Below are 26214 nucleotides of genomic sequence, written 5' to 3' on the forward strand. Positions count from 1 at the left end.
TGCCCCCAACAATCCTGCAAGGTAGAGCAGCTGAGAGACCACGCCAAGGTCACCCAGAAAGGTCTCTTTGGTGGCTGGATTGGAACCCAGATCCCCGTGCTCCTGGCCCAGCAATGAAAACCAATACACCACACTGGCTTTTAAAGATATTGCCTTTCTTGGCTTCTTCTAGCCTTTGTTTCTGGCGTGGACAGTTGTAGCCTGTCAACCCCTCGCCTTAAGTGGTACAGTCCAGGCACAGGCTTAAGCCGTTTACCACCCTCACCTGAAACTAGGCCCTCGCCCAAGTGATTCTGAGCAGGGGCCGGCGGAAGCCTCTTTCTTCGGCCGGGTCCTCGCTGGCCTCCTAGCCCAACTTTTATTTTGGGTACTCTTCAGCTGCGCACGGTCCCCTCAGACCCGGCCTCTCCTCGGCTTCGCCTCAGCGCCAACTTGCCCGGGGCCATGACGCACCACCAGGCCCCCCTCGGGCGGAGAACTCCCCGTTCACCTGGCGGAGGCGGCTGCGGGAGAGAGCGCGCGGCTGAGCGCGGCCGCCGGGGAGACTCCGCGCAGGAAGCCGCCCTGCCTCTCCGTCGGCAACGGGCTCCGCCACCGTCGCCTCTTCCTCCGCCGCCTCTGTCGCGCCCCCTCCCCCTTTCTGCGCGCCTTGTCGGAGAAGCCAGCTTGCTGCTGCTGCTGCTGCCGCTGCCGCCAGCGCTCAACTGATCATGAAGGAACAAGAGGAGACGAAGAAGGAGGAGGAGGAAGAGGAGACCAGCAGCCCCGGAGGAAAGCGCTGCTCCTGCTCAGCCGCGGCTGCTCCTGCTCTGGGGTGGGCAGCTCTGGACGGGGGGATCAGGTGAGAGGCGGCTGCTGCGGGGCGCGCCGGCTCTCCAGGGAGGGAGGCTCCGAAGGGCGGGCTGGCCACCCGCGAGCCCAAGCCCCAATTCCGGCAATTAGGATCTCCCGCACGTGTGAGCCGCCCGCCAGTATTTTGTCGGATGGGAGGCAAGGGGAAGAGGCGGCTGGGCCAATAGGGGAGGGGGTCTTTCTTGCCCACCTTCCGCCCACTTTTCCACATCGCCTTGGATCCCGATGTGGGGGGCTGCAGCATCAGCCGGGCGCCTTGTGGTCTCCTCGTCACCCAGCTTCAAGACGATGCTCTAAAAATGTTCCGCTGCTGAAGAATGGTAACCTGATGAGTGCAATGGTGTGATTTGTTTTTATTTTGCCCTGGATGCTTCTCTTGCTTCTCTCTCTCTCTCTCTCTCTCTCTCTCTCTCTCTCTCTCTCTCGCACACACACACACACACACACACACACACTCCTCACTCAGCAATAGTCTGCACACCCCATTAGCCCTGCCTAGGAATAGATGGGGAGGGATAGTCTCCGAGCCAGACCGTCTGAGGGTGTGTGTGTGTGTGTGTGTGTGTGTGTGTGTGTGTGCGTGCGTGTGTGTGAAGTCATGCCAACTGGAGTCTGCCGAAGCGCTTTCCCTTCTGCCAGCGAGGTTGCTGGGGAGGGAAGAAGAAAAGAGGGGCTGGTCTTTCCGGAGGAGGGATGGTGTGTGTGAGAGAGCAAGGGAGTTGGAAGATGTCTTTTCCAACTGCGAGTCCCCGTTGCGCGAGGTCCCAGGTAAGGCTGCACCTTGTGACCCATTTCATTGGTGGGAAAGGCGCGCACACCGCGAACCGAGTTCCGGGAGCCCCTTGCCACTCGGGGAGAAATCTCTGCTCTGGCAGGAAAGAAGATCTTGCCAAGTGCTCCTCCCCCGCCTCGTCTCCTTAAATTCTGCCACTGGCGATGGAAGAATGGGTCACCCCCGAGTTAGGTGACTCAACTGCCCTCCCTACTTCCCCACCCCAATTGCTCTCTGTAACTTCTGGGCTTCGGCAGCGGCAGCTCTGCAGCCAATCGTATCGACTCTATTGGTTGCGGGGGGGGGGGGAGGTAAGGGGAAGGTACAGATCCATAGGCTTTTAGGATCTTTTCGGGGCGATGGGGCAGGGCTGTGGCTGACAGGCTGTGTCAGAGAATAGCAGGAGTAACTCCCTTGTCTTTTCCTTGGATCCTCAGATTACAGACTCCCCCCGTGAAGGGGTGACCAAGCTGGAGGCAGAGTTGAAGTTTCTGCTCACAGTTTGGGGGTGAATCGGTGAGACTGAGGAGCGCAAGAGGGAAGTCAAAGGGAGCTCTGGACCACGGAAGGAAAAAGCGGAGAGAAGGATACCCATCACCTCATTTCTTCTCTGGCATCCGTTGCCACTGGCCATGAAGAGGAAACAGAAAAGATTTCTGCAAATGACGTTGTTGTTCGTGGTGACTCTGATTTTCCTGCCCAACATCGGACTCTGGTCTCTGTACAGGGAAAGACACCTGGTGAAATCCACCATGCTGGGAGAGCAGCAGGTAAGCAGAAAGCAAAAGATCCAGAGCAGCCCGGAGCATAGAGAGTTTTCTTTTGTGTGTGTGTGTCTGTTAAGTGGAGAGTTAAAGCATCTGTTTAGTCGCCATAAAAAGCTGAACGGCTCTTAATTGTGATGCATCCTTTTAACTTGAGGCTCTTCCTCCGTGAATGCTGAACACAATCTAAAGACCCAATGAGGAAGAGGAGGATTTGGTACTAAGGTTTTCTGGAAGAAGGACAACTGTATTGTGAAGGGAGAAAGTTGGGAGAGGCTAATTTGTTGGATTTCCAAGAACAGTAATTGACTCTAGCCTGGGTGTGAGAGATGAAATTGAAGCCCACCTCCCCTTACCCAGCAGTGATCATAGCCCATGATCTGTAGTGAGGCTAAATTTGAACCACAAAGTTTGGGCATGGGTGTGCCTAGGTGTGTGCATAAGAAGTTTTCTCCTGATCAGAATTTTGCTATCAATTGTAAGGTCTAGAATGCAGTTGTGCCTAAGCAGTGGAATGAAATAAATGCCATGATATGGTTTTAGAAATAGGTATACATGCCTCAGTATGGTCACATGATGATCATCAGCACTAATTTCATTTTTCATTGAACAAAATGTCTTATGGTTCTTATCTTTCAAACAATCCAATGAATAGATTAAGCTGAGAGATTAGCCTTCTGGGGACTTGCAAAAGGCCATCTAGTAAAGTTCACAATTTGTCTTGCAGGCAAACTTAGCATCCTATTTGATCAGTGCAGTCCTCTTCCTGCTAGAACCTGTTTCTCTCCCCACCCCACCCCCCAGTTTCCTACTGTTCCACTAACACTTCAAAGTGTCCAGGTTCCTTCTTTCACCAAATGTTGTTCTAGTAGTCAGACTCTATAGACAAAAGTATGCACACATACTCTCTGTTCGTGGACTGTTCTATCTGCTTGATGTCATAATGTGCTCCTAAGTATCTCTAGTTTATAGTCTTCGTCATCTGAGATTAACAGCAATTAACCTAACCTATATTTTTTGTCATAATTTTCAACTCATTAAGTTTATGTATGGCTCGTAAACCAAAATAAGACTTGCATTAAATTAAGTGCCTTTGAGAGAGTTGCTTTAATGCAAAACTTTAAATCATTGCTGCTGATAAATTAGGAATGGTTATATTTCACTTGCAAATATTGCTGTGGGCCTAACTGCAAATTGTTCCATATAGATTTCAAACATTTCACACATGCATAAGGGTGAGAGATGCATGAAATAAAATAGAAATAGAAATATATGCTGTAGCTTGTTTATCACTTATAATGCACTGGGCAACAGCCATATATATTAACTGTTACTTTAATGTCCTTAATTTCAAGGGCCATCAATCAAAGTGTATTATATCTTTTCAACAGAGTGAACGTTTATAAATTAGTTTGATCAATGGAAGACACACTAATGCACATTCAATTGTTGATTGATAGCCTGCTGTTGACATTTGCTGTACACAGTTTCTATATGTTAGGCTATGAAGTGCTCTGAATCAAGGCAAAGCTTTACACTTATAAAGCATCACTCTTTTTTAGAAGACTGCTCCTTCATAAAATGATTGTAAGGTTTAACAGACTTTCACAGCACAATCCTCATGCTTACTTGGAAGCAACTCTCAGTCTGTTCAGTAGGGCTTACTCCCTGGTAAGTATGCCTAGTATTGCTGCTACAGAGCATACTATTCTTCTAAGGCGCAGTGTGCTTAACCATATTAAACTATAAATGACTTTTTTTAAAAAGTATAAGTAACTGTTTTATAGCAGTTTGGTTGAAGGGATTTTGAGGTGAGAAATGCACATCTGAATGGCTGATGCCCACTTTTGTGTTCTAGTTAACCGTCAGCCCAATCCTAGCCCTGCTTACACAGAAGTAAGTCCTGCTATGGTCAATGGAGCTTACCCCTTGCTAAGTGTGCACAGAATTGCGGCTTAACACATTACCTTGAGTGGAAGGAAGAGTTATGCCACAGCCCTAAGTGTGTTTGATCAGAAGCTGAGCCTCATCAAGCTCAATGGGGCATACTAAAGAGTACATATGGAAAAGTGGGCTCAGAATTGGAACAGCAGATGAAGAGCAAAACAACAACAAGCAATAAAAACTTCCCTCTTAAAAATCAATGCATGGACAATGAGGAGATGAGCTCTGGAGTTCTAGGAGATCACTTGCTGGAACATGTAGGGTGAAATTAGCACTAATAAGGTCTTTAGAAATCACCCTGCTTGAGTAACTCTGTTCTTGGCTGTGCTGGAGAAGCAGTATTACCTCCCCATTAGTAAAACAAGACTTTTAACAAAATGTTTTGAGCGGGCCTTCACATCACACAAAATAGTATCTATACAGGCCTGTGATTCAGGTTTCGAATAAGTGTGCAAAAGAAATGTATTTATTGTAATAAGAGGGAACAGAATATCAAGTTGATGCTTGGTAGTGTTCATTTTGTGTGCAAGAGATGTGCTTTCCTGTGTTAATTATTAGTTCTACATCTCCAGCTTTTCAGCTAGATGTGCAAGAAATAGGGTGCAATAAACTTGGGTTCTAAGACTAGATATTTACATGGCATCATTTATAGTTCAATCTCAGGAATATGTGCTTCAAGAAGTGGCGCCAACATTTCTTGAATAGTTTCTCCACCTCCCATTATACTGGTATTGTACTAAGAAGCTGTCTGGCTTTCACATTTAGATTCATTTGATCAAGTTCTAATCTGAATGGACCTGAGTCTGAGTGCAGCAAAACAGACCTTTTTTTCCAGCTTGATTAAAAGAATGTACTTTTGATATTTCAAATGGGTCTCTCACTAAAAGAAAAAGTATACCACATTTCAGTTATTTTCATGAGCGTGATTGCTATTTAAGATCAATAATATCCCTCGATTGGTTGGATTGGGAGTCACTTGTTCGGAGGGCCAAAACAAGTGTCCGTTATACTTGCCATTCATTGGCATTGCTTGCTCTAGGATTAAACAACACCCCCCCCCCCTATTTAATGCTATTAAGGACAATGAAGTTCTGTAGAGCCATCAGTCATTCTGCACATTATACCCTAGTGTGGCTTCTTGACACATTGACTGAAAACTTTATAAATACTTTCTATTTGTGAATGCTTTTTAATACACAAAGGTCTTCAAATGGTTTTTGTTTAAAGTTTGTAATGTACACATACCATAGTTTGTTAGGGCTACAATCCTATATCCACATACATGGGAGTGAGATCTGTTGAATCCACTGGAATTTACTTCTGAGTAGAGGTGCATCTGTGCAGATAAAACAGTGAAACTTGAAAGGTTCATGGTCTAGGCTGTATGGACTCGCATAGCATTCCCACCTGAAAGGAACTGGGATTGTGTACTATCAGTGATATTTTTTTATTTAGGTTCGTTTGTAATTGGTATATACTGTATTCCTTCCGCTGCATGAAATATACATGGGAAATGATAGGTGGCTGATTGAGCCATTGACTGGCAAAAATAGCAGTAGCTGGTGTCAAAATGCATCACAATCACTGGCAGATCTGTTCTTTAAATAATCAGAGACAGGAAACCAGCCTCTGAGGATCCATGAGACAACAAAGGTGCGCAAGGATAGTTGAAGGAGAGTAGTGAAACTAGAGAGAAATGTTGGACAGATCCCCATGTCTGAACGATGCCCAGAAGGCATCTGAAGAGCTAAGGCAAATAGAAGTGACAAGACACGACATCCTAGGGCTAACTGACAAATTAAAGGCTAACCGGTGTCCAGGTGGGAATAGTATCCACCCAAGAATTCTTAAAGAGCTCAAATGTGAAATCATTGATCGCCAACATTGGCATCCTAAGCAAAGGACTGGAAAATAGCCAACATAGCTCTGGGTTGTTTTTATCAAGGGTCTAAGGAGAGCCAAGAAATTAGAGGCCTATTAACGTAACTTCTGTCTTGGGGGCATAGCTCAATGCTTTGAGTTCAATCCCTGACATCTCCAGGTTGGGTTGGGAGTACTACATTGTCTGGAATACTAGAGAACTGCTGCTAGTAAATGTGATGGTTGGACCCATGGCCTCGCTTGATCTCCAGGTGGGGTAATAATAATAATAATAATAATAATAGTTTTTATTTATACCCTGCCCTCCCCAGCCAAGGCCGGGCTCAGGGCGGCTAACAAGCAATAATAAAAACAAGTTGAATGATTACAACTTAAAAACAAAAATAAAATACAACATTAAAATATTGAAACATATTAAAATGTAGCCTCATCGCAGGAGGAGAAAGGAAAAGAAAAAAGAAAGAGAGGGAGGGAATCAAATTGGCTCCAAGCCAAAGGCCAGGCGGGTCCTAGGCCGTGAAGGGCTTTAAAGGTCAAAAGCAGCACCTTAAATCTGACCCTGTACTCCACCGGGAGCCAGTGCAGCTGGAAAAGCACTGGGTGAATATGCTCCCATTGCAGAGATCCCGTGAGGAGCCTCGCTGCAGCATTCTGCACCCGCTGGAGTTTCTGGGACAGCTTCAAGGGCAGCCCCGCGTAGAGCGAATTACAGTAGTCAAGCCTGGAGGTGACCGTCGCATAGAGCTGCTGTGCTAGTTTCCCTGTAGGTAGTTCACTGTTGCTTACTAGGAAGGTGAGGATGAGGTGGCAGGGAAGCCTGCATGGTGAAAAGATGCAGAGCAGCTGTACCTGCTGAGTCACCTCTGGCAGCTTCCGATATTCTTACGCTTTGCTCTGGAAGAATGAGCATGGCTCCTGCATAATGCCTACCATGACTCACCAGCCTTTTGGTGACCTTTGAGAGTGTAGACAAGCATGAATCTAGGAGTGAATTGGTAGGCTTTGATGGTGTAAAAGTTTCTGACAGACTCTCAAAAGGCTCCTGAATAAACTTAGTGGGCCTTGGGATAAAATCAACAGCTGGTTAAGATTGCAATCCTATACTAGCATATGGGGAATTCTGCACATGACAGGGCTTACTTCTGAGTAGACATGCATAGGATTACATTGTCAATTAGGTATGCATCAGTAGCTAGTTAAATAACAGGAAGTAGATGTAGCAGAGAATAGATGGGTTTTGCAGTAAAGGGAAGTAATTAGTCCCCTAGGACTTGTATTTGAACCAACATTGTGCAGGTTACTGAGAAATGATGTGGAGTCAGGAGAGATCAGCAAGGTAGACACATTTGTGGGTGACATAAAAATATTAAGGATGCTGAAAATCCAACCCAAACTGGGAAGGGCCCTGAAGCGATATCTCAAAACTGGGTGATTAGTCAATAAAATTGTATTAATTAATTGATTGATTGATTGATTGATTGATTGATTTGATTTGTATACTGCCCTTCATCCAAAGTGGTTCACAACAGTAACATACAAAATGAGAATAAAACAAAAATGAAACAAAACCAATACCCCCCTTTCTTGGTAACTGTGGTTCAATGTAGGTAAGTGTTAAGTGCTGCACACTGGGCAATAAAAACCCATTGAGTTTCATATGTACACTTATGGAGTCTAAGCTGGCAGTGATTCACCATGGCAGAAACCTTAGCAATTGTAGTGGATAACAAACATGTCATTTATTAGAACATTGGCTATGATATAGGCAAATTCCATATTGGGAATGAAAGATAACATTGCCAGTAGCGCAGTGCTACTGTGGTCTTTGAGAAAGGTACTTTTCACCATGCCACATGTGCCTGTGCTCCACTTTGCAACCACATAGAGCAAGTCTTTCAACACCGCTGCTTTCATTTTGTGAAATACCCTCTGTCTGGGCATCCAGCAAGCATCTGCAGTGCTGTGCTTTAGACCAGGAATGAGATGCCTTTTTCAGCCTGAGGACTGCCTTCCCTTCAGAGCAATTGTCCAGGGCCCACCTGCCAGTGATGGGCATGGCCAGAGGCAAAGGTGGGTGGAGTTGTGGTTGCAAAATTTATCTTTGCAAAGTAGGGAAGTTTCTACATGCACTCAACCTCCCCCCGACTTCCCGGTGTTCTCTATCCAGGCAAGCAAGATGCATTATAAGAGTTCACGGCCATATTCTATCCAGACAAAGACACACAAGGAGGGTGTGAAGTTGAGTAGGGTGGTCTGAGGTTGCGAGACCCAGAGAGCCGCATTAAATCCTTGGGCTTGAGGTTCCCCACCCTCACTTAAACCTTCCTTATTTATGAAGGCTTTCCATGTAGTGCTACTGTTGTGTGGTCTCTGCTACTGAAGATGCTTTAATGCTTTATTTCATTTTGTATATGCTCTCAAGTCTTAAAATGTACACCACTCAAGTATTTCATGTGTTTAGTAAGGAAATTCTTACTAAACAATGTGCATTCTTGGCAACGCTTTCTCAGAAAAGGTTATCACGGAGCTAAGAAAATGTGAATAAACAAACAAAACAGAGGTTGGTTGTGAGAAAAGAATAAATTGTTTGGGGCTTCGTAGTTCTAAAAAAACAGATGACAGGTAACAGGGAAGAATAAATATTTTCTAGTGGAGAGAAGTTATTTTTCATCATACCCCCTGATGCTAATACTTTATTTTGATTTGGAGAACTTAAGTATTTCTTATATTCAGATCTTTAAGTGGTTTACAACAGAGGTTAAAGCATCTTAAATAAAAGACAAACATACAGAACACAGTTAACAAGTAAACAGAGCATCCTTTTTAGCATCAAAATAAACACTGCACATAAAACCCCGCTACAAAAATACAACTGGCTGGCTGCTGAAATTGATTTACAGTTTTGATTCAGGACAACAACAAAAAACCCCACCACTTCACCCAATTATGGAATTTGCTGGCACAGCATGTGATTATGGCCACTGGCTTAAATGATTTTTAAAAGGTTATTAGACAAATCAATGGAGGGCAGGACTATTAATTGCTCTTAACCATGTTAAGTCAATGGAAACTTCACCAGAGGCAACATGCCCCTGAATGCCAATTGAGGGGGACCAAATAGCAGGGGAGCGTAGTGACCTTTAAGCCCAGAATATGTTGTTGTTGTTTTTGGAATTATATGGCTGGCCACCATAGGAAACAGGATCAGGTGAACCTTCAGTCTGATCCAGCAGTGATCTTTTTTTATGTAGAAGGGAAGAGCCAACTTGGTGTCCTCCAGATGCTGTTGGCTGCAACTCCCATCAGTCTTGGCCAGCATTGCCAGTATAGTAAAGGGTGACATGCTCAGGTGGACATGATACATGGAGTTATATGGGGTGGACTAGCCCACCCATGAGGCAAGGTGAGGCGATGACATCAGGTGGCAGGTTCCACAGGGCAGCAGATCTGGCCTCTGTGGAATGCATCGCCTGCTGCCGCAGCTGCCTTGATTGCATCTGCCTCCTCCACAGCAGCCTGCCCCCAACGCCGCCTCTGCAGCACCCCCTTGGCAAATAGGGTGCCCTGCTGGCCTCATCCCACCCATGTCCCTCTTGTAGAACTGCAACCACCCCTTCTTCCCTAGTGGGGTAGAGGACACCATTTTGGGTTCACCTCGGCTGCTGAAATGTCTTGGTCCAGCCCTGGGTGTAATAACTGTCTGATATACGATATGAAACTGTGCTGTCCATGTTGCTTAGAACATAGGATTAGATCAGGTGATGATAAATGGACAACTGTTCCTTTGCTGTAGCATAAAGCTTTGTTCACACCCCATTCCTCAAAATGGGGAACCACTAGCAGCGGGGGCGGAGTGGTGTTACTGGTGGCACTGTGGCGGCAGGAGGAAGGTGAACAAAATGTTGTGTGTTTGCTGATGGCTCCCTGGCACCAGCCCTGGTTCCTGAGATTGCAGCCAGAAGATTTCCCAATGTTAGAAACATGCTGGAGTTTGCCAGTGGCATAAGCTGTCCTTTAAGGATAATAGCATTACACTAAGCAAATGTCTAGTATTTTCAAACTCGCCTGTATCTTCTATGTCTCTGTTGGTAAACAGTAGCAGGGTTGCATTGAGTCATATTCAAAGCAGACTCATTGGAAATCAACAGGACTTTAGTCATGACTATCTTAATTCCCATTGATGCCAGTGTGTTTATTTTATAAATAAGTCTGGGTTAGACCCATATTCTTTTTATTTTATGGAATGTGCTCTGAATCACATTGATATGTAGGCCATATGAATTACTTTTAAAACATCATTAAAATTTGTTGATCTGAAGTGCAGTAGATGACATAACCATAACAGCTCAATTTTTCATTTCATGTCATTGTTTTTTCAGTTCTTCTCATTCTCTCTTGTTCAGGTGATGGCATACATTATCAGTGTACTTAGATTTCATATTTTGTTTGAGCATGATATTTAAAATAAGATTCAAGAGCAAAGTAGTCCCTGATTAAGGATTTTCATATGGCACACAATAAGATTGGTTTTAAAAAACAGCAAGAACAAGAGCAACCAGAGGCTCATTAAAAATGTTGTTTGGAAGTGAAGTGAGAACCCCAAGTAATAAATATAAAGCTTCAGATTCAGAATGAACTAGCCTCCTATTCTCTATAAATCAGTCACTCTTGTTATACCATGAAAACCCAAGAAACTTAACAGAGGATGGTTTACTGTCATTTTTTTACAGCCTTGTAAATTCCAATTGGTGCATTTGAGTTCTGTTTACAATTGTTATGGTTTATTTTAGTCTTTTTCTGACTCTTTCTTCTCTGTCATATTGTTTCTTACTGAAACACTCATATAAAAGCATGTAAATGCCTTAGCACATCTTTGCCTGGCAAATTCCCAAGACAGGGACTTGGGATGTTAAGTGATTTTTCATAACAGCATCCCTCTTTTTCTCTTGTTTTAGCACTCTTTCTTTCTTATTCTATTTCTTTTGCCTAATCTGGCAGTCACTCTTAATAATGGATAGGTAACCTTGACAGTATTCTTCCAGTGCATCTCTAATGAGTTTTTCTATATTTATTCCATCCAGCTCTTTAGCAGCATACAAAAGATATTCCTCATAACATAACAGAATGTAATTTCACCTCCGGTGCCTTTCGTGTGCTAACTATCCTAGAGGCAGGTGGGTGGTGAAATGTTTTTGTGATTGAATTCTTTGACGAGAAATTGGATGAAGAGGCAGAAGTATATTAACGATATTCCTCTCAATGCCTATTTTCTATGAGCTTATTTTCTTACCCTCGGTTACTCAATTTGTGTGTGTGTGTGTGTGTGTGTGTGTGTGTGTGTAATTATTCACTATTGCTATTGGGTGATACCCAGCATTAGTCATATTCATATCAATTGGTTTCTGAGTTGGATATCACTCATTGTTTCCTGTGTTCTTATCCTAACCTCTATTTGGTCATTTGGGGCAGTTCCATTTTCCTTCCTTGTTTTAGCATCAAGCCAAGCAGAGTGCTAAATGCAACCTCAGCAACCATGTTAGGTATAAGAAACCACTACCACCTTAATCAGAATTGCCACCAGGACTATACTATGCAGGAAGAATAGATGCTACCATTTCCTTCCCATATCATTCCCAATGAAAATCTCACCCCATGGTACCAGTGGGTGGGGTGGGGGGTTTTCTTTGGGACTGTGGTGGGAGATGAAAAATTTAATTTGAGAGCCAGTGTGGTGTAGTGGTTAAGAGCGGTAGTCTCGTAATCTGGGGAACCAGGTTTGTGTCTCCGTTCCTCCACATGCAGCTGCTGGGTGACCTTGGGCTAGTCACACTTCTTTGAAGTCTCTCAGCCCCACTCACCTCACAGAGTGTTTGTTGTGGGGGAGGAAGGGAAAGGAGAATGTTAGCCGCTTTGAGACTCCTTAAAGGGAGTGAAAGGCGGGATATCAAATCCAAAACTCTCTCTCTCTCTAATATCTCTCCATCTACTCTTTGAGCTGTAGTCCTGAGGAAAATTGGGAAGACCCTTCCCAAACCTGCTGGAGAGAGAAAAAAGGATAATTGCTAATGATGTTTTTAACATCCTCTCTAGTTTGACCCTCACTTTTCTTGCTGGGATCAAATCACTGTTGACAGAGTCATTATCTTTCCAGATGCCCCTAGTCTTTGTCTCATTATTCCAAGAATTATGGAAAAGAACATCCGTAATTCTTACATCTTTAAGCATCTAGCTCTCACCACAGAGAAACCAATTTTCTCTTCAAGCTAAGTACTAGGGAGACGTAAGGGATCGTATTCTACTAAATTTTACTTGGGGCAGACTCACTGAAATTAATGTGCATGACTGGTTAATTTCACTGGGTCTGCTCTGGGTAACACTTAGTTGAATACCACCCGGGGGAAATAGCTTTTAGGTACAGCTGTCAATCAAAGGGCCTATTGAAAACTCCAGCTCAACATGGATGAGAATTTTCATTTAAAAGTATTCAGGTGCTCCTGTCTTTTATGTTGTCATAAAAGTGGCAGTATTGGAAAACTGGCCTTCCAGTGTTGGGCTGAAAAGATTCCAAGTGAGAGACGAATGTGTGCCACAATGGAGCCGATATTTATTCATAGCTTTCATTTCCAATAAATCTTTGATGCAGCAGGAGGATGATTCTAATGCTGAATATTGGCTATGGACTAAAGATGAGTGAGCACTTCTTCTTTTTTGGAGTAATTTGGAAGGGATCTGAGAGCCCACACTTCTCTTTAAACTGTCGTTCCATACCATTTTAAAAGCAAGAGGCATCAGGGACAAAAAGGGAGACTTGGAGCAGAAAGACTATCCCTGACAGATGACCCACAGACCATCTTTTCCTTCCCTTCCCATAGCTGGCAGCGGAACAGGCTGCTTTGGCTACTGGGAATTACATGCAGCAACAGCCCATGTAATCTCCGTCAGTAAAACCAGCTAAGTTCAGCCTTGCAGACTCCTGCAGGGAACCACTGAGGTTGGGTTACATGCTTGCCAAGGAGAACTCTCTCTCCTGGTTGAAAGCATTTGTTAGTGGCAAAGACGAGTAGGTCTTCCACAGCTTAGATTTGAATTTGGGGGCTTGTAAAGCTCGCTCCTTCTTTGAGTTGGAGCCCCTGGAGGTTATTTTCCAGGCTTGACTTGGGGGAGGGGTGAATGCTGGCCTCCCTGCCAAAGGCATTTTATCACATTTTTTCATGGAATGTTTCCAGGACTATTAATAGAAAGAAATGACCTTCTTTTATATTGTTGTGTCTCAAGTTGGGTGCGGGGAGAGAAAGAGAAGCCCTATTTAGACGCTCTAAGGCATGAGTAAGCAAACTAAGGCCTGGGGCCCGGCTCCGGCCCAATCGCCTTCTAAATCCAGCCCGCGGACGGTCTGGGAATCAGCGTGTTTTTACATGAGTAGAATGTGTTCTTTTATTTAAAATGCATCCCTGGGTTATTTGTGGGGCATAGGACCTCATTCATTTCCTGCCCCCCCCCCTTCAAAATATAGTCCGGCCCCACACAAGGTCTGAGGGACAGTGGACTGGCCCGCTGCTGAAAATGTTTGCTGACCCCTGCTCTAAGAGAGCTGTTGCTTGAGCAGTGAATATAAGCAGCATAGGGACGCGGGTGGCGCGGTGGGTTAAAGCCTCAGCAACTAGGACTTGCCGATCGAAAGGTCGGAGGTTCGAATCCCCACGGCGGGGTGCGCTCCCGTCGCTCGGTCCCAGCGCCTGCCAACCTAGCAGTTCGAAAGCACCCCTGGGTGCAAGTAGATAAATAGGGACCGCTTACCAGCGGGAAGGTAAACGGCGTTCCGTGTGCTGCGCTGGCTCGCCAGATGCAGCTTTGTCACGCTGGCCACGTGACCCGGAAGTGTCTCCGGACAGCGCTGGCCTCCGGCCTCTTGAGTGAGATGGGCGCACAACCCCAGAGTCTGTCAAGACTGGCCAGTACGGGCAGGGGTACCTTTACCTTTACCTTTATAAGCAGCATATAAGCTCATAGTAGAAGCTTAAAAATGTGCTGGAGACTCCACCCCTTCCCGGCTCTCAACCAGGGGGTACTGTAGATGCTTGCAGCTAGCTAGGCAGTTTACTGTTGTCTCTGAAGCTCCTGGAGCTTGCCACCTCCTCTGCTCCTTCAGCCCAGCGGGTGAGAGTATGTGAGGGAAGAAGTCCCAAGTTGTGATGTCTAGATCAGATGGTTCCTCAGGATCTTTGGAAATAAAGATGGCTGGGAGAAGAGTCCTGCTTCGCCATCTTCCTTTGAAGAGCTCTCAGATTCTATGTCTGGGCTCCACTGAACCCTGATAGACTTCCCTTTTGACATGCTGATTTTATTTGTTAGACATGTTCCCCTCTTTTGTTTTTGGGCGGTGGAGAACGCCACTATGCGAATGGAAGCCTGTATTCTGAAGTGATGAGAGTCCAGGCACAGGTTTACTCACTTCAAGTGCTGTTTATAAGAACTAGGTCTGCCATGTGGAACCCAAATGTGTGCAGGCTTTGTTGAGACATCAGAAATCTCCCATACAGTGCAGAAAGTTAAACAAAATGTGCACTTGTGTGACTGTACCACAGAGTAGCCTGAACAAGCAACTTTTGAGGCATTAGAGCCTTTATTATTAAGCCTCAAGAGCACAAATTATTGTTTTTATTCATTAACAAGGTATTTCTGTTGTGCTCAGTTTGCTGGAGGGAGCCCTCCTGTGGCTAATTTAATACTTACTAATTTGCAAGGATAGTATCAAACAGAGCATATTTGGGAAGTTAAAAATGACGCTGGTGCTTCAGCCCTGTTTGCATTCCCTTCTATTTACAGCATCAGCACGTTAATGTTTAAAATGGGTTTTATATTTCCTCAGTGTAAGCATGAAACATAGTGTATAGTCAGCGTTTGAAACTCCCATTGTTCTAGGGGTGCGACAAAGCATTTCATTAGCGCGAGCAGTTTCTGAGGTCTGGGCACAGTCAGATTAAAACTGCAGAGTAGAAGGAAAGGAGGACCTTATTCTGCTTCCCCACTTCCAGCCACTCTCTGAAGACTGGAGAAGAGACCCTCTTAAGAATACTAGGTGGGCGAGCAGGGGAGGCGTAACTTTGTTTTTTCGCAGTCTTCAGATGAGGACTAGACAATGTAAAAAATGAATATAAGATTTTAGCTGCAGTTCATTCATTTTCAGCTTTGTATTCTTGTTATAAAAAAGTGCACCTAGACATTCCATTGTTGCACCCATAACCTAGGTTTAAGGCAGTGTTTCCCAACCTTTTTTGGGCAAAGGCACACTTGTTTGATGAAAAAAATCTCGAGGCACACCACCATTACAGCCCCGTGACGTCAGCGCGCAGCGTCACGCCGGGAGGGACGCACGAAAGTGTAACTTTCAATTTTTTTCCCTCCCCCTTGCCGGGGAACCTCCAAGCTTTGGGGGTGGGGGGGGGGAGGAGGCAGCAAAGCGAGGGACTGAGGGACTCCTCCAACGACAAGGGTTGGGGAAGAAGAGAAAGGGCTATTCCGCTCCAGTCACGGGAGGGGAATATGTACTGGCCCAACTGGTGTGCGGTCTTCGGAAAGCGGGGTGCGGGAAGGAAGCCTAGGCTCGGGGTCCACCGACCTCGGCGGAGAAAGGCAACAACCGGAGCCGATGACGAGCCGGCGCGTGCGTGCAGCGGCTGGCCTCGAGCTCGGGAAGCTGCGCGCGGCGATGTTGACGCGGGGCGCGCGAGAGCTTGGGGGCGGGGCGGGAGAGAGAGAGAAAGAGTTGGCAGCACCAGGCGCTGTTACTTATTGCGCTGCGGACGCTGCCAGCAACTGCGGTGGTTGTGCGGCGGCCGCCGCCGCAGAACGTCCTCGTCAGTCAGCTGAGCTGCCTGGCGGCGTAGGGAGCCGAGGGGCGGGGCTTCCTTTCTGAAGGAGCTGAGGGTGGGGGTCCTCCGGCGCCTTCGGCGAAACGGCGCCGGCCCAGAGCGCTTTTAGGAGGCTGCCTTTGTGCGCGACGTAAAGCCCTCTTTCCCTCCCTCCAGCCCCGTGTCACATGTGGAAAAGGGGACTGGATCCAGTGACGCAACTCAGAAAACTGTTAGGGAAGCCAGAGCAGGAAAGTGAGTGGGAGGCGGCGTCGCCGCTTTAACCCACGTTTCCTTTTTGAAAGAGAAACCAGTGTTTCCCAACCTTTTTTGGACTCGCTCGCGGCACACCAGGCAACATCAGGAACACCGGTTGGGAAACACTGGTTTAAGGTTCCATTTAGCTCCTAGTTTTCATATCTCAGTTGTGGCTACAATGTTCCTTTCTCAATCCTGCTGCTGTTATGCTACCCAGGGGTAAGCCAAGTAAACAAAAAGCCAATCTTGGTTGTGGCTTGTCTGGAATGAAACAAACCGTGAGCCCAGGTTCTGATGTAACCCTGAACCAGTCGTTTAGCTCTGGGTAACAGGGCAGCAGCATGACTGAGAATGGAGTGCTATAGCTGTAATCTGAGAACCTGCACTTTTGCTTGTTTGTGCTAAGCCACGGTTTAGTTTGAGTTACGTGCCAACTGGGTAAGTATGTGTAAGCCTTTTCCCTATAAGAGAAATGATTTTATAAATCCTCCAGTGTAATTTAGGGAAATGGATGGACTGTGCAGCATCTCATTTTAATCAAGTTTCCTCTCATTATGGATGAGCTCAGGGAATCTTAACTGAAAATCACATGAACTTACTTTTGTGCAAATTGCCCACCTTTTAATTAAAATGATTTCTTGAAGTGGGATTTTATCTTTACGGAAATGTGACCACTGAAACACAATCTAGGTCCCGCTGCAACCTGACAAGAGTATTTCATGTCATTTGGGCTACTTGTGTGCCTCGCAGAGCTCCTCGGTCCATATATATAATATTCCTGGACTGTCAGTTGAATCTCACTTAAACCCTGGGGATGGTGAAGCATCCTCTACTTCACCTGAAGGTAGCAACCTTAGGAAGCAGAAAGCGGGCTGTGTGGCACAGCTCCAGCATGTCATCGCTGGAGCAGGTAGCAGCTACTCTAATGATAGGGCTGGCCCTTTCTCCCATACAGACTGCTGTGTGTGCAGCCCCTTGGCTCCTTCATTTACATCATTTTGCTGTGCCTCCTGCTGCCAGCTGATTCATTGGTAGATTCATCACAGTTATAGCCCACATTTTCTTCAAAATGCTGAAGGCTGTATATGTGAGGCTATCCCATTTTATACTGGCCTGGAAAGTGGTCTGAAGGTTATATGTTAACAGTTCTGATAAGGAATCTGAGAAGGTCTGGCTCTTCAAGCTGCCCAGAGTTTTGAGAAATTATCAAAGAGTCATTTGTAAGCTCCTCCAAGCTTTTTGGAAGAAGGGTGTGTATAAAAGTATTAAGTCCTATCCAGAATTGAAATACAGACAGCTCACATCACGCGTGGGTGCTTGGTTCTAAGGTTTACGTGTATAAGCAAAACTTAAAGGTAAAAGGTAAAGGTACCCCTGCCCGTATGGGCCAGTCTTGCCAGACTCTAGGGTTGTGCGCCCATCTCACTTAAGAGGCCGGGGGCCAGCGCTGTCCGGAGACACTTCCGGGTCACGTGGCCAGCGTGACATCGCTGCTCTGGCGAGCCAGAGCCGCACACGGAAACGCCGTTTACCTTCCCGCTAGTAAGCGGTCCCTATTTATCTACTTGCACCCGGGGGTGCTTTCGAACTGCTAGGTTGGCAGGCGCTGGGACCAAACAACGGGAGCGCACCCCGCCGCGGGGATTCGAACCGCCGACCTGATGATCGGCAAGTCCTAGGCATTGAGGCTTTAACCCACAGCGCCACCCACGTCCCTAAGCAAAACTTGCATGCAGTCAAAATTGCCTTTGGAGCCGCTATCTAGTGCATGCCTAGTCCTCTTCCAAGGGAGAAAGAGATAGCCACCCTACAACTAGCCAGCTTGCCTTCTCTGTAGTAGCAAGGGAAGGGAAGGATCAGAGCTGGGAGGAAGCTGGAAGCCCCAAGTAGACCTGGCGCCAAAAGAGCTTTTAAGCTCTGGGTATTTCTGGCTCTGAAAGTGGTGGGGGTTGTTTTCTGAGTTCTTACAAGAGCATCCCTACCATTCTCAGAGCCATCACGGCCAAAGGCGCTCTGTTCACAGAACATGCAGAATGAGACATGTAGGTTTGTGAACTGTCAGAAGAGAGGACAAATAGAGGCATGCAGAAAGAGACGAAATTGGGCACGTGTGGTTGAAATAGTGTATGTTAAACATGTGTAAAATGTGGGTTTACTGTAAATAGATCTACACCAAGTATGACTTAGTTGGATAGTACCCATAATAAATAATCCTCATATTGATAGGTTAACTTGATAGTGCCTTTTCTATTGAGCTTTGTGGCAGAGTTGAGATTTGAATCCAAGTTCTGCAGTCCATGTCCAACCACAATGCACCACATTGGTGGAGATCTCCCAACGTTACCGGAGGGTTACATATTTTAGCATCTTCTATGCTACTAAGGACAAAGGCCCGTATAGTTAAAGCTATGGTTTTCCCAGTAGTGATGTATGGGAGTGAGAGCTGGACCATAAAGAAGGCTGATTGCCGAAGAATTGATTCTTTTGAATTATGGTGCTGGAGGAGACTCTTGAGAGTCCCATGGACTGCAAGAAGATCAAACCTATCCATTCTTAAGGAACTCAGCCCTGAGTGCTCACTGGAAGGATAGATCCTGAAGCTGAAGCTTCAATACTTTGGTCACCTCATGAGAAGAGAAGACTCCCTGGAAAAGACCCTGATGTTGGAAAAGATTGAGGGCACAAGGAGAAGAGGACGACAGAGGATGAGATGGTTGGACAGTGTTCTCGAAGCTACCAGCATGAGTTTGACCAAACTGCGGGAGGCAGTGGAAGACAGGAGTGCCTGGCGTGCTCTGGGGTCACGAAGAGTCAGGCACGACTAAACGACTAAACAACAACATGCTACTAAGGCAGAGATGGAGAACATATTTTCTAGATTTTGTTGGACTTCAACTCTAGTTAACCCTAGATAGCAAGTCAGGGATGGTAAGAGCTGCAGTGCAACAACAACTGGAGGGCCACAGTTACCAATCCTCCTGCTAAGGTAATGCTAGACAAAGTCTTAATATAGTTTAAGGGCACCAATAGTTACATTAAAGTGGTGTTATATGCTCTGAGAATACATCTCTCTTTGACTTGTAGATGTTTATGCTGGCCATTACCACCAGCATACAAAATACTCTGTATCATAGGCATATTATTCCTGGCACTGTTTACAGGAGAGCAATTTTAAATATTTAAAAAGATAAAGTTTGTCTTAACAAATACTACTACAACATTTTGAAAGGAGGTAATGTGAAAAAAAGAAGCTGGCTGGCCTTTCTGCATATCACATGCTTCTACTCCAAGTTAATCCAACATAGCTAAGACTTGCTGGGTTCATATTTGCAATTATCTAATAAGGGTATAATTCCCATTTCACCCTTAATCATGCATTAAGAGATGGGCAAAAAAATCACTCTATCACACATGAGCCACTTTGTGGGTGCAATTGTATGATTAAAAGAGCATTATGAAGTAACTAATCTGCATTACATAATCTTTAATATCAACCATTTTTTTACTTTTTGCTATCATTACATGTATAAAATTTCAAATTTCAAAAATGCTTTTAAATATTATTTCTGCACTTACTCATTTGGCAATAATTTTTTGTGAAAAAGCCATGCAATTTGTTGGGAAACCATTCCACCTTTCTGTTGCTAGCATAACACAAATCATTTCTGAAAATGAATTCATCTCATTTTACTAATTGTTTATTCATTTGACAGCATTAATTTGATAGTATTGGAATTTATTTTTTTTAAGCTTCAAACTTTTTGATTGCCTTTTACTAGGAATGTGGGTTGCTCATTATCATGAAGTGTGCATGAACAACACACATTAATTCCACAATGGAAAAAGTGTATTGCTATTTTCCAGTCTCTGATGAATGTCTACAATTTAAGTTCCCTTTGATACATACACAAAATGAATGACAAGCTTGAATGGATGTTAGTTTGCAGAATGCTTGCAAACACACTAAAGTGACAATCAAACCATTCATGAAATTTTAATATTCTAGCAAAATATAAAACTAGAACTCGGAGAACCATTAAACAAAGTAAAGGATGTTTTATATAAAAATAATAACAGCAAAGCACACAGGAGAATGAAAAGAGTGGCTCAAAGTCATCTGATGCACCTGAAAACTGACATGGAAACCATCATAACAACGTATGATCAAAGTTTCATTAACTTGTACAGCATACCAAGTAGCATTCTGCATAATGGGAAGATTTCGTTGCTGCTCTAAAGTCAGGCCAGCATCATTTCCCAACCGTTTGTGATGTACAGTGGTACCTCGGGTTACATACGCTTCAGGTTACAGACTCCGCTAACCCAGAAATATTACCTCAGGTTAAGAACTTTGCTTTAGGATGAGAACAGAAATCGTTCTCTGGCAGCGCGGCAGCAGCAGGAGGCCCCATTAGCTAAAGTGGTGCTTCAGGTTAAGAACAGTTTCAGGTTAAGAACGGACCTCCGGAACGAATTAAGTACTTAACCCGAGATACCACTGTATAGGGGAATAATTTATTTGAACACCTTATGGTATTGCAGCGTACACTTCAACTTTGGGTCCCCAGAACTTGGCCTACAACTCCCATCATCCCTGGCCATTGGCTAAATTGAAGGGATTATGGGAGATGTAATCCAACATAATCTGGTGATCTAGGAAAGAAGAACACTGGCCTACATGGATCAAGGAAACCTAGATTTACTTTTTCAGATGAAGACCTGCCTACATTCTTTGATCCAAAAGGGCACTTCTGCTCACAGAAGGGACTCACATTAGCCCAGCAGAGTGTTTGCATTTCCTTTCATTTAGGCAAAGTTGATTCTCATGCTGTATCACAAACTGTGCTGAAATCCTCTGTTTCAAAAGCTGTTCAACGTGCTGCATGGGGGAGCTGCTGTTTTGGTAGTACTTTGGAACCTGGCTTAGTTTGGTGAAAATAGTGCATTGCCAGAAATATGACAAGCAGCGCTGTTCACAAAGAGTGGCTTTGGCTGTCTGTCTGGCTTTTGTCCCTCTGGCATCTTGCCCCAATGCTTTTTAACATCTACTTTGAAGCCGTTAGGAGAAGTCGTTAGGCAATTCAGAGCAAATTGTCTCCAGCATGCTGATGACAGTCAGCTCTACTTCTTTGCAATACAGTTATACCTCGGGTTACAGCTGCTTTAGGTTGCACATTTTCAGGTTATGGACGCACCAAAACCCAGAAGTACCAGAATGCGTTACTTCCAGGTTTCGGTGCTCGCACATGCACAGAAGCACTAAATTGTGCTTTGCGCATGTGCAGAAGCGCCGAATCACAACTCGTGTGTGCACAGGCGCTGTGGGTTGCAGATGCTGCGGCTTGTGGATCACATTCACAACCTGAGCATCCACTGTATCTAAATTGGGTGAGGCTGTGGAACTCCTAGACCAGTATCTGGAGCTGGTGTTGGGCTGGGTGAGGGCTAATAAATGGAAGCTGAAACCTGGTGAGACAGAAACCCCGTGAGTGAGTGGTTCCCAACTTTGAGAAATTGGCAGGTTCCCTTTTCTTGACATGATTGCACTTGCCCTGAAGGAGCAGCTTGGAAGTATTCTTAGGGACAGATGTCCTCAGTGACTAAGAGCGTTTCCCCCCTCTTCTTTAGCTGGTATGCTGGTCACAGCCATTTATGGATAGGAATAATTTGGTCACAGTGGTGTTGGCATTGGTAACCTCTGGACTGGACTATGGCACTTCACTCTATGAGGGACTACCTTTGAGGTTGATTCAGGCCAAAAGAGTTCTGTATTACTGTGGTGCTGAAAGCTCTGTACTAGTATTATTGTACAATGCCCTAAATGGCCTAGGACAGGCATAGGGAAACTTGGCCCTCCAGATGTTTTGGGACTACAACTCCCATCATCCCTAGCTAACAGGACCAGTGGTCAGGGATGATGGGAGTTGTAGTCCCAAAACATCTGGTCGAGTTTGCCTATGCCTGGCCTAGGGCCAGTTTACCTGAAGGACTCACTTGCCAATTTACACTGGTGAGATCACTGTGCTCAGCTGGAGAAGCTCTCCTGACTGTCCCACAGTTATCTCATGTTCACTTAGTTTCCACACATAGTGGCACCAGTAATTTGGAGCACTGTTCCTATTGAAATCAGATAAAAAGGTAAAGGTACCCCTGCCCGTACGGGCCAGTCTTGACAGACTCTAGGGTTGTGCGCCCATCTCACTCAAGAGGCCGGGGGCCAGCGCTGTCCGGAGACACTTCCGGGTCACATGGCCAGCGTGACAAGCTGCATCTGGCGAGCCAGCGCAGCACACGGAACGCTGTTTACCTTCCCGCTGGTAAGCGGTCCCTATTTATCTACTTGCACCCGGGGGTGCTTTCGAACTGCTAGGTTGGCAGGCACTGGGACCGAGCAACGGGAGCGCACCCCGCCGTGGGAATTCGAACCGCCGACCTTTCGATCGGCAAGCCCTAGGCGCTGAGGCTTTTACCCACAGCGCCACCCGCGTCCCATTGAAATCAGATTGTTGTTGTTGTTTAGTCGTTTAGTCGTGTCCAACTCTTCGTGACCCCATGGACCAGAGCACGCCAGGCACTCCTGTCTTCCACTGCCTCCCGCAGTTTGGTCAGGCTCATGTTTGTAGCTTCGAGAACACTATCCATCCATCTCATCCTCTGTCGTCCCCTTCTCCTTGTGCCCTCCATCTTTCCCAACATCAGGGTCTTTTCCAGGGAGTCTTCTCTTCTCATGAGGTGGCCAAAGTATTGGAGCCTCAGCTTCACGATCTGTCCTTCCAGTGAGCACTCAGGTCTGATTTCCTTAAGAATGGATGTGTTTGATCTTCTTGCAGTCCATGGGACTCTCAAGAGTCTTCTCCAGCACCATAATTCAAAAGCATCAATTCTTCGGCGATCACCCTTCTTTATGGTCCTGCTCTCACTTCCATACATCACTACTGGGAAAACCATGGCTTTAACTATACGGACCTTTGTTGGTAAGGTGATGTCTCTACTTTTTAAGATGTTGTCTAGATTTGCCATCGCCTTTCTCCCAAGGAGCAGGCGTCTTTTAATTTTGTGACTGCTGTCACCATCTGCAGTGATCATGGAGCCCAAGAAAATAAAATCTCTCACTGCCTCCATTTCTTCCCCTTCTATTTGCCAGGAGGTGATGGGACCAGTGGCCATGATTTTTTTTTTTTTTTTTTGATGTTGAGCTTCAGACCATATTTTGCGCTCTCCTCTTTCACCCTCATTAAAAGGTTCTTTAATTCCTCCTCACTTTCTGCCATCAAGGTTGTGTCATCTGCATATCTGAGGTTGTTGATATTTCTTCCGGCGATCTTAATTCCGGCTTGGGATTCATCCAACCCAGCCTTTCGCATGATGAATTCTGCATATAAGTTAAATAAGCAGGGAGACAATATACAGCCTTGTCGTACTCCTTTCCCAATTTTGAACCAATCAGTTGTTCCATATCCAGTTCTAACTGTAGCTTCTTGTCCCACATAGAGATTTCTCAGGAGACAGATGAGGTGATCAGGCACTCCCATTTCTTTAAGAACTTGCCATAGTTTGCTGTGGTCAACACAGTCAAAGGCTTTTGCATAGTCAATGAAGCAGAAATAGATGTCTTTCTGGAATTCTCTAGCTTTCTCCATAATCCAGCACATGTTTGCAATTTGGTCTCTGGTTCCTCTGCCTCTTCTAAATCCAGCTTGCACTTCTGGGAGTTCTCGGTCCACATATTGCTTAAGCCTGCCTTGTAGAATTTTAAGCATAACCTTGCTAGCGTGTGAAATGAGTGCAATTGTGCGGTAGTTGGAGCATTCTTTGGCACTTCCCTTCTTTGGGATTGGGATGTAGACTGATCTTCTCCAATCCTCTGGCCACTGCTGAGTTTTCCAAATTTGCTGGCATATTGAGTGTAGCACCTTAACAGCATCATCTTTTAAAGTTTGAAATAATTCAGCTGGAATATCATCACTTCCACTGGCCTTGTTATTAGCGATGCTTTCTAAGGCCCATTTGACTTCACTTTCCAGGATGTCTGGCTCAAGGTCAGCAACCACACTACCTGGGGTATACGAGACATCAATTTCTTTCTGGTATAATTCCTCTGTGTATTCTTGCCACCTCTTCTTGATGTCTTCTGCTTCTGTTAGGTCCTTTCCACTTTTGTCTTTTATTATGGAAATCTTTGTACAAAATGTTCCTTTCATATCTCCAATTTTCTTGAACAGATCTCTGGTTTTTCCCATTCTATTATTTTCCTCTATTTCTTTGCATTGCTCGTTTAAGAAGGCCTTCTTGTCTCTCCTTGCTATTTTTTTGGAAATCTGCATTCAATTTCCTGTATCTTTCACTATCTCCCTCGCATTTTGCTTGCCTTCTCTCCCCCGCTATTTGTAAGGCCTCGTTGGACAGCCACTTTGCTTTCTTGCATTTCCTTTTCATTGGGATGGTTTTAGTTGCTGCCTCTTGTATAATGTTACGAGCCTCCATCCATAGTTCTTCAGGCACTCTGTCCACCAAATCTAAATCCTTAAACCTGTTCCTCACTTCCACTGTGTATTCATAAGGGATTTGACTTAGATTGTATCCTACCGGCCCAGTGGTTTTTCCTACTTTCTTCAGTTTAAGCTTGAATTTTGCTATAAGAAGCTGATGATCTGAGCCACAGTCAGCTCCAGGTCTTGTTTTTGCTGACTGTATAGAGCTTCTCCATCTTTGGCTGCAGAGAATATAATCAATCTGATTTCGATGCTGCCCATCTGGTGATGTCCATGTGTAGAGTCGTCTCTTGTGTTGTTGGAAAAGAGTGTTTGTGATGACCAGCTTGTTCTCTTGACAGAACTCTATTAGCCTTTGCCCTGCTTCATTTTGAACTCCAAGGCCAAACTTGCCAGTTGTTCCTTTTATCTCTTGACTCCCTACTTTAGCATTCCAATCCTCTATTATGAGCAGAACATCCTTCTTTGGTGTTACTTCTATAAGGTCTTGTAAGTCTTCATAGAATTGGTCAATTTCAGTTTCTTCAGCACCAGTAGTTGGTGCATAAACCTGGATTACTGTGATGTTAAAAGGTCTGCCTTGGATTCGTATCGAGATCATTCTATCATTTTTGAGATTGCATCCCAGTACAGTTTTCACCACTCTTTTGTTGACTATGAGGGCCACTCCATTTCTTTTACGGGTTTCTTGTCCACAGTAGTAGATATGATAGTCATCCGAACTGAATTCGCCCATTCCCGTCCATTTTAGTTCACTGATGCCCAAGATGTCAATATTTATTCTTGCCATCTCATTTTTGACCACATCCAACTTACCCAGGTTCATGGTTCTTACATTCCAGGTTCCTATTTGATTTGAAATCAGATAGGTACCTACAATACTGATATTTCATTGCCTGCTGAAAACATATTTGTTTTGCCAATGTTTTGTAAGAGAATTAATATGATTCAGTATTGATCATTTCTGTATTTTATGATGTTCTAGTTTTATGATGTTTTCATGATTTCATTGTACATTGCCTTGATATTTTTTATGAGTTGTCAGTTTATGAATATTTGAATGAATGAATGAATGAATGAATAATAAATATTGTTAGAAAATGCAGGTATCTTTTCACCCAAGAAACATCCTCATTTTGCCAGTTTCTAAAAATAAAAATAAAAAGTGTATTTGAGAATATTAGATGACAAACAAATAAACAACTCCACAACTTTCCAAAGACATCTGAATGCAACACGGTATCAGGAAGTTTTAATGTTTGATGTTTTGCTGTGTTTTTATTATTTTGGAAGCCACCCATAGTGGCTAGGGCAGACGGACAGAACAATAACTATCATTGTTATTACTATTATTACTACTATTGCAGGTTTTCACATGCTTTGGCTACTGTTTTTAGGAT

At 44.8% G+C, this 26214-nt stretch overlaps 1 protein-coding gene across 3 annotated transcripts in view; it reads left to right on the forward strand.

Moving 5' to 3' along the window:
* Positions 1 to 733: 733 nt before the first annotated feature.
* The window catches only part of GALNTL6 (polypeptide N-acetylgalactosaminyltransferase like 6), a 451848-nt gene continuing 426367 nt past the window's right edge, over positions 734 to 26214 (forward strand). The window contains exons 1-2 of one of the 3 annotated variants that reach the window (XM_077934169.1): positions 734 to 841; positions 2062 to 2394. In XM_077934169.1, coding sequence (XP_077790295.1) covers positions 2257 to 2394 — 138 coding nt within the window. In that variant the 5' untranslated portion in view covers positions 734 to 841; positions 2062 to 2256. Of the gene's footprint in view, positions 842 to 994; positions 1193 to 1429; positions 1621 to 2061; positions 2395 to 26214 lie in introns of those variants that run through there. The other 2 variants (XM_077934172.1, XM_077934170.1) reach the window with 2 other exon arrangements.

Source organism: Podarcis muralis, chromosome 9, assembly GCF_964188315.1.
Source record: "Podarcis muralis chromosome 9, rPodMur119.hap1.1, whole genome shotgun sequence".
Lineage (NCBI taxonomy): Eukaryota > Metazoa > Chordata > Lepidosauria > Squamata > Lacertidae > Podarcis > Podarcis muralis.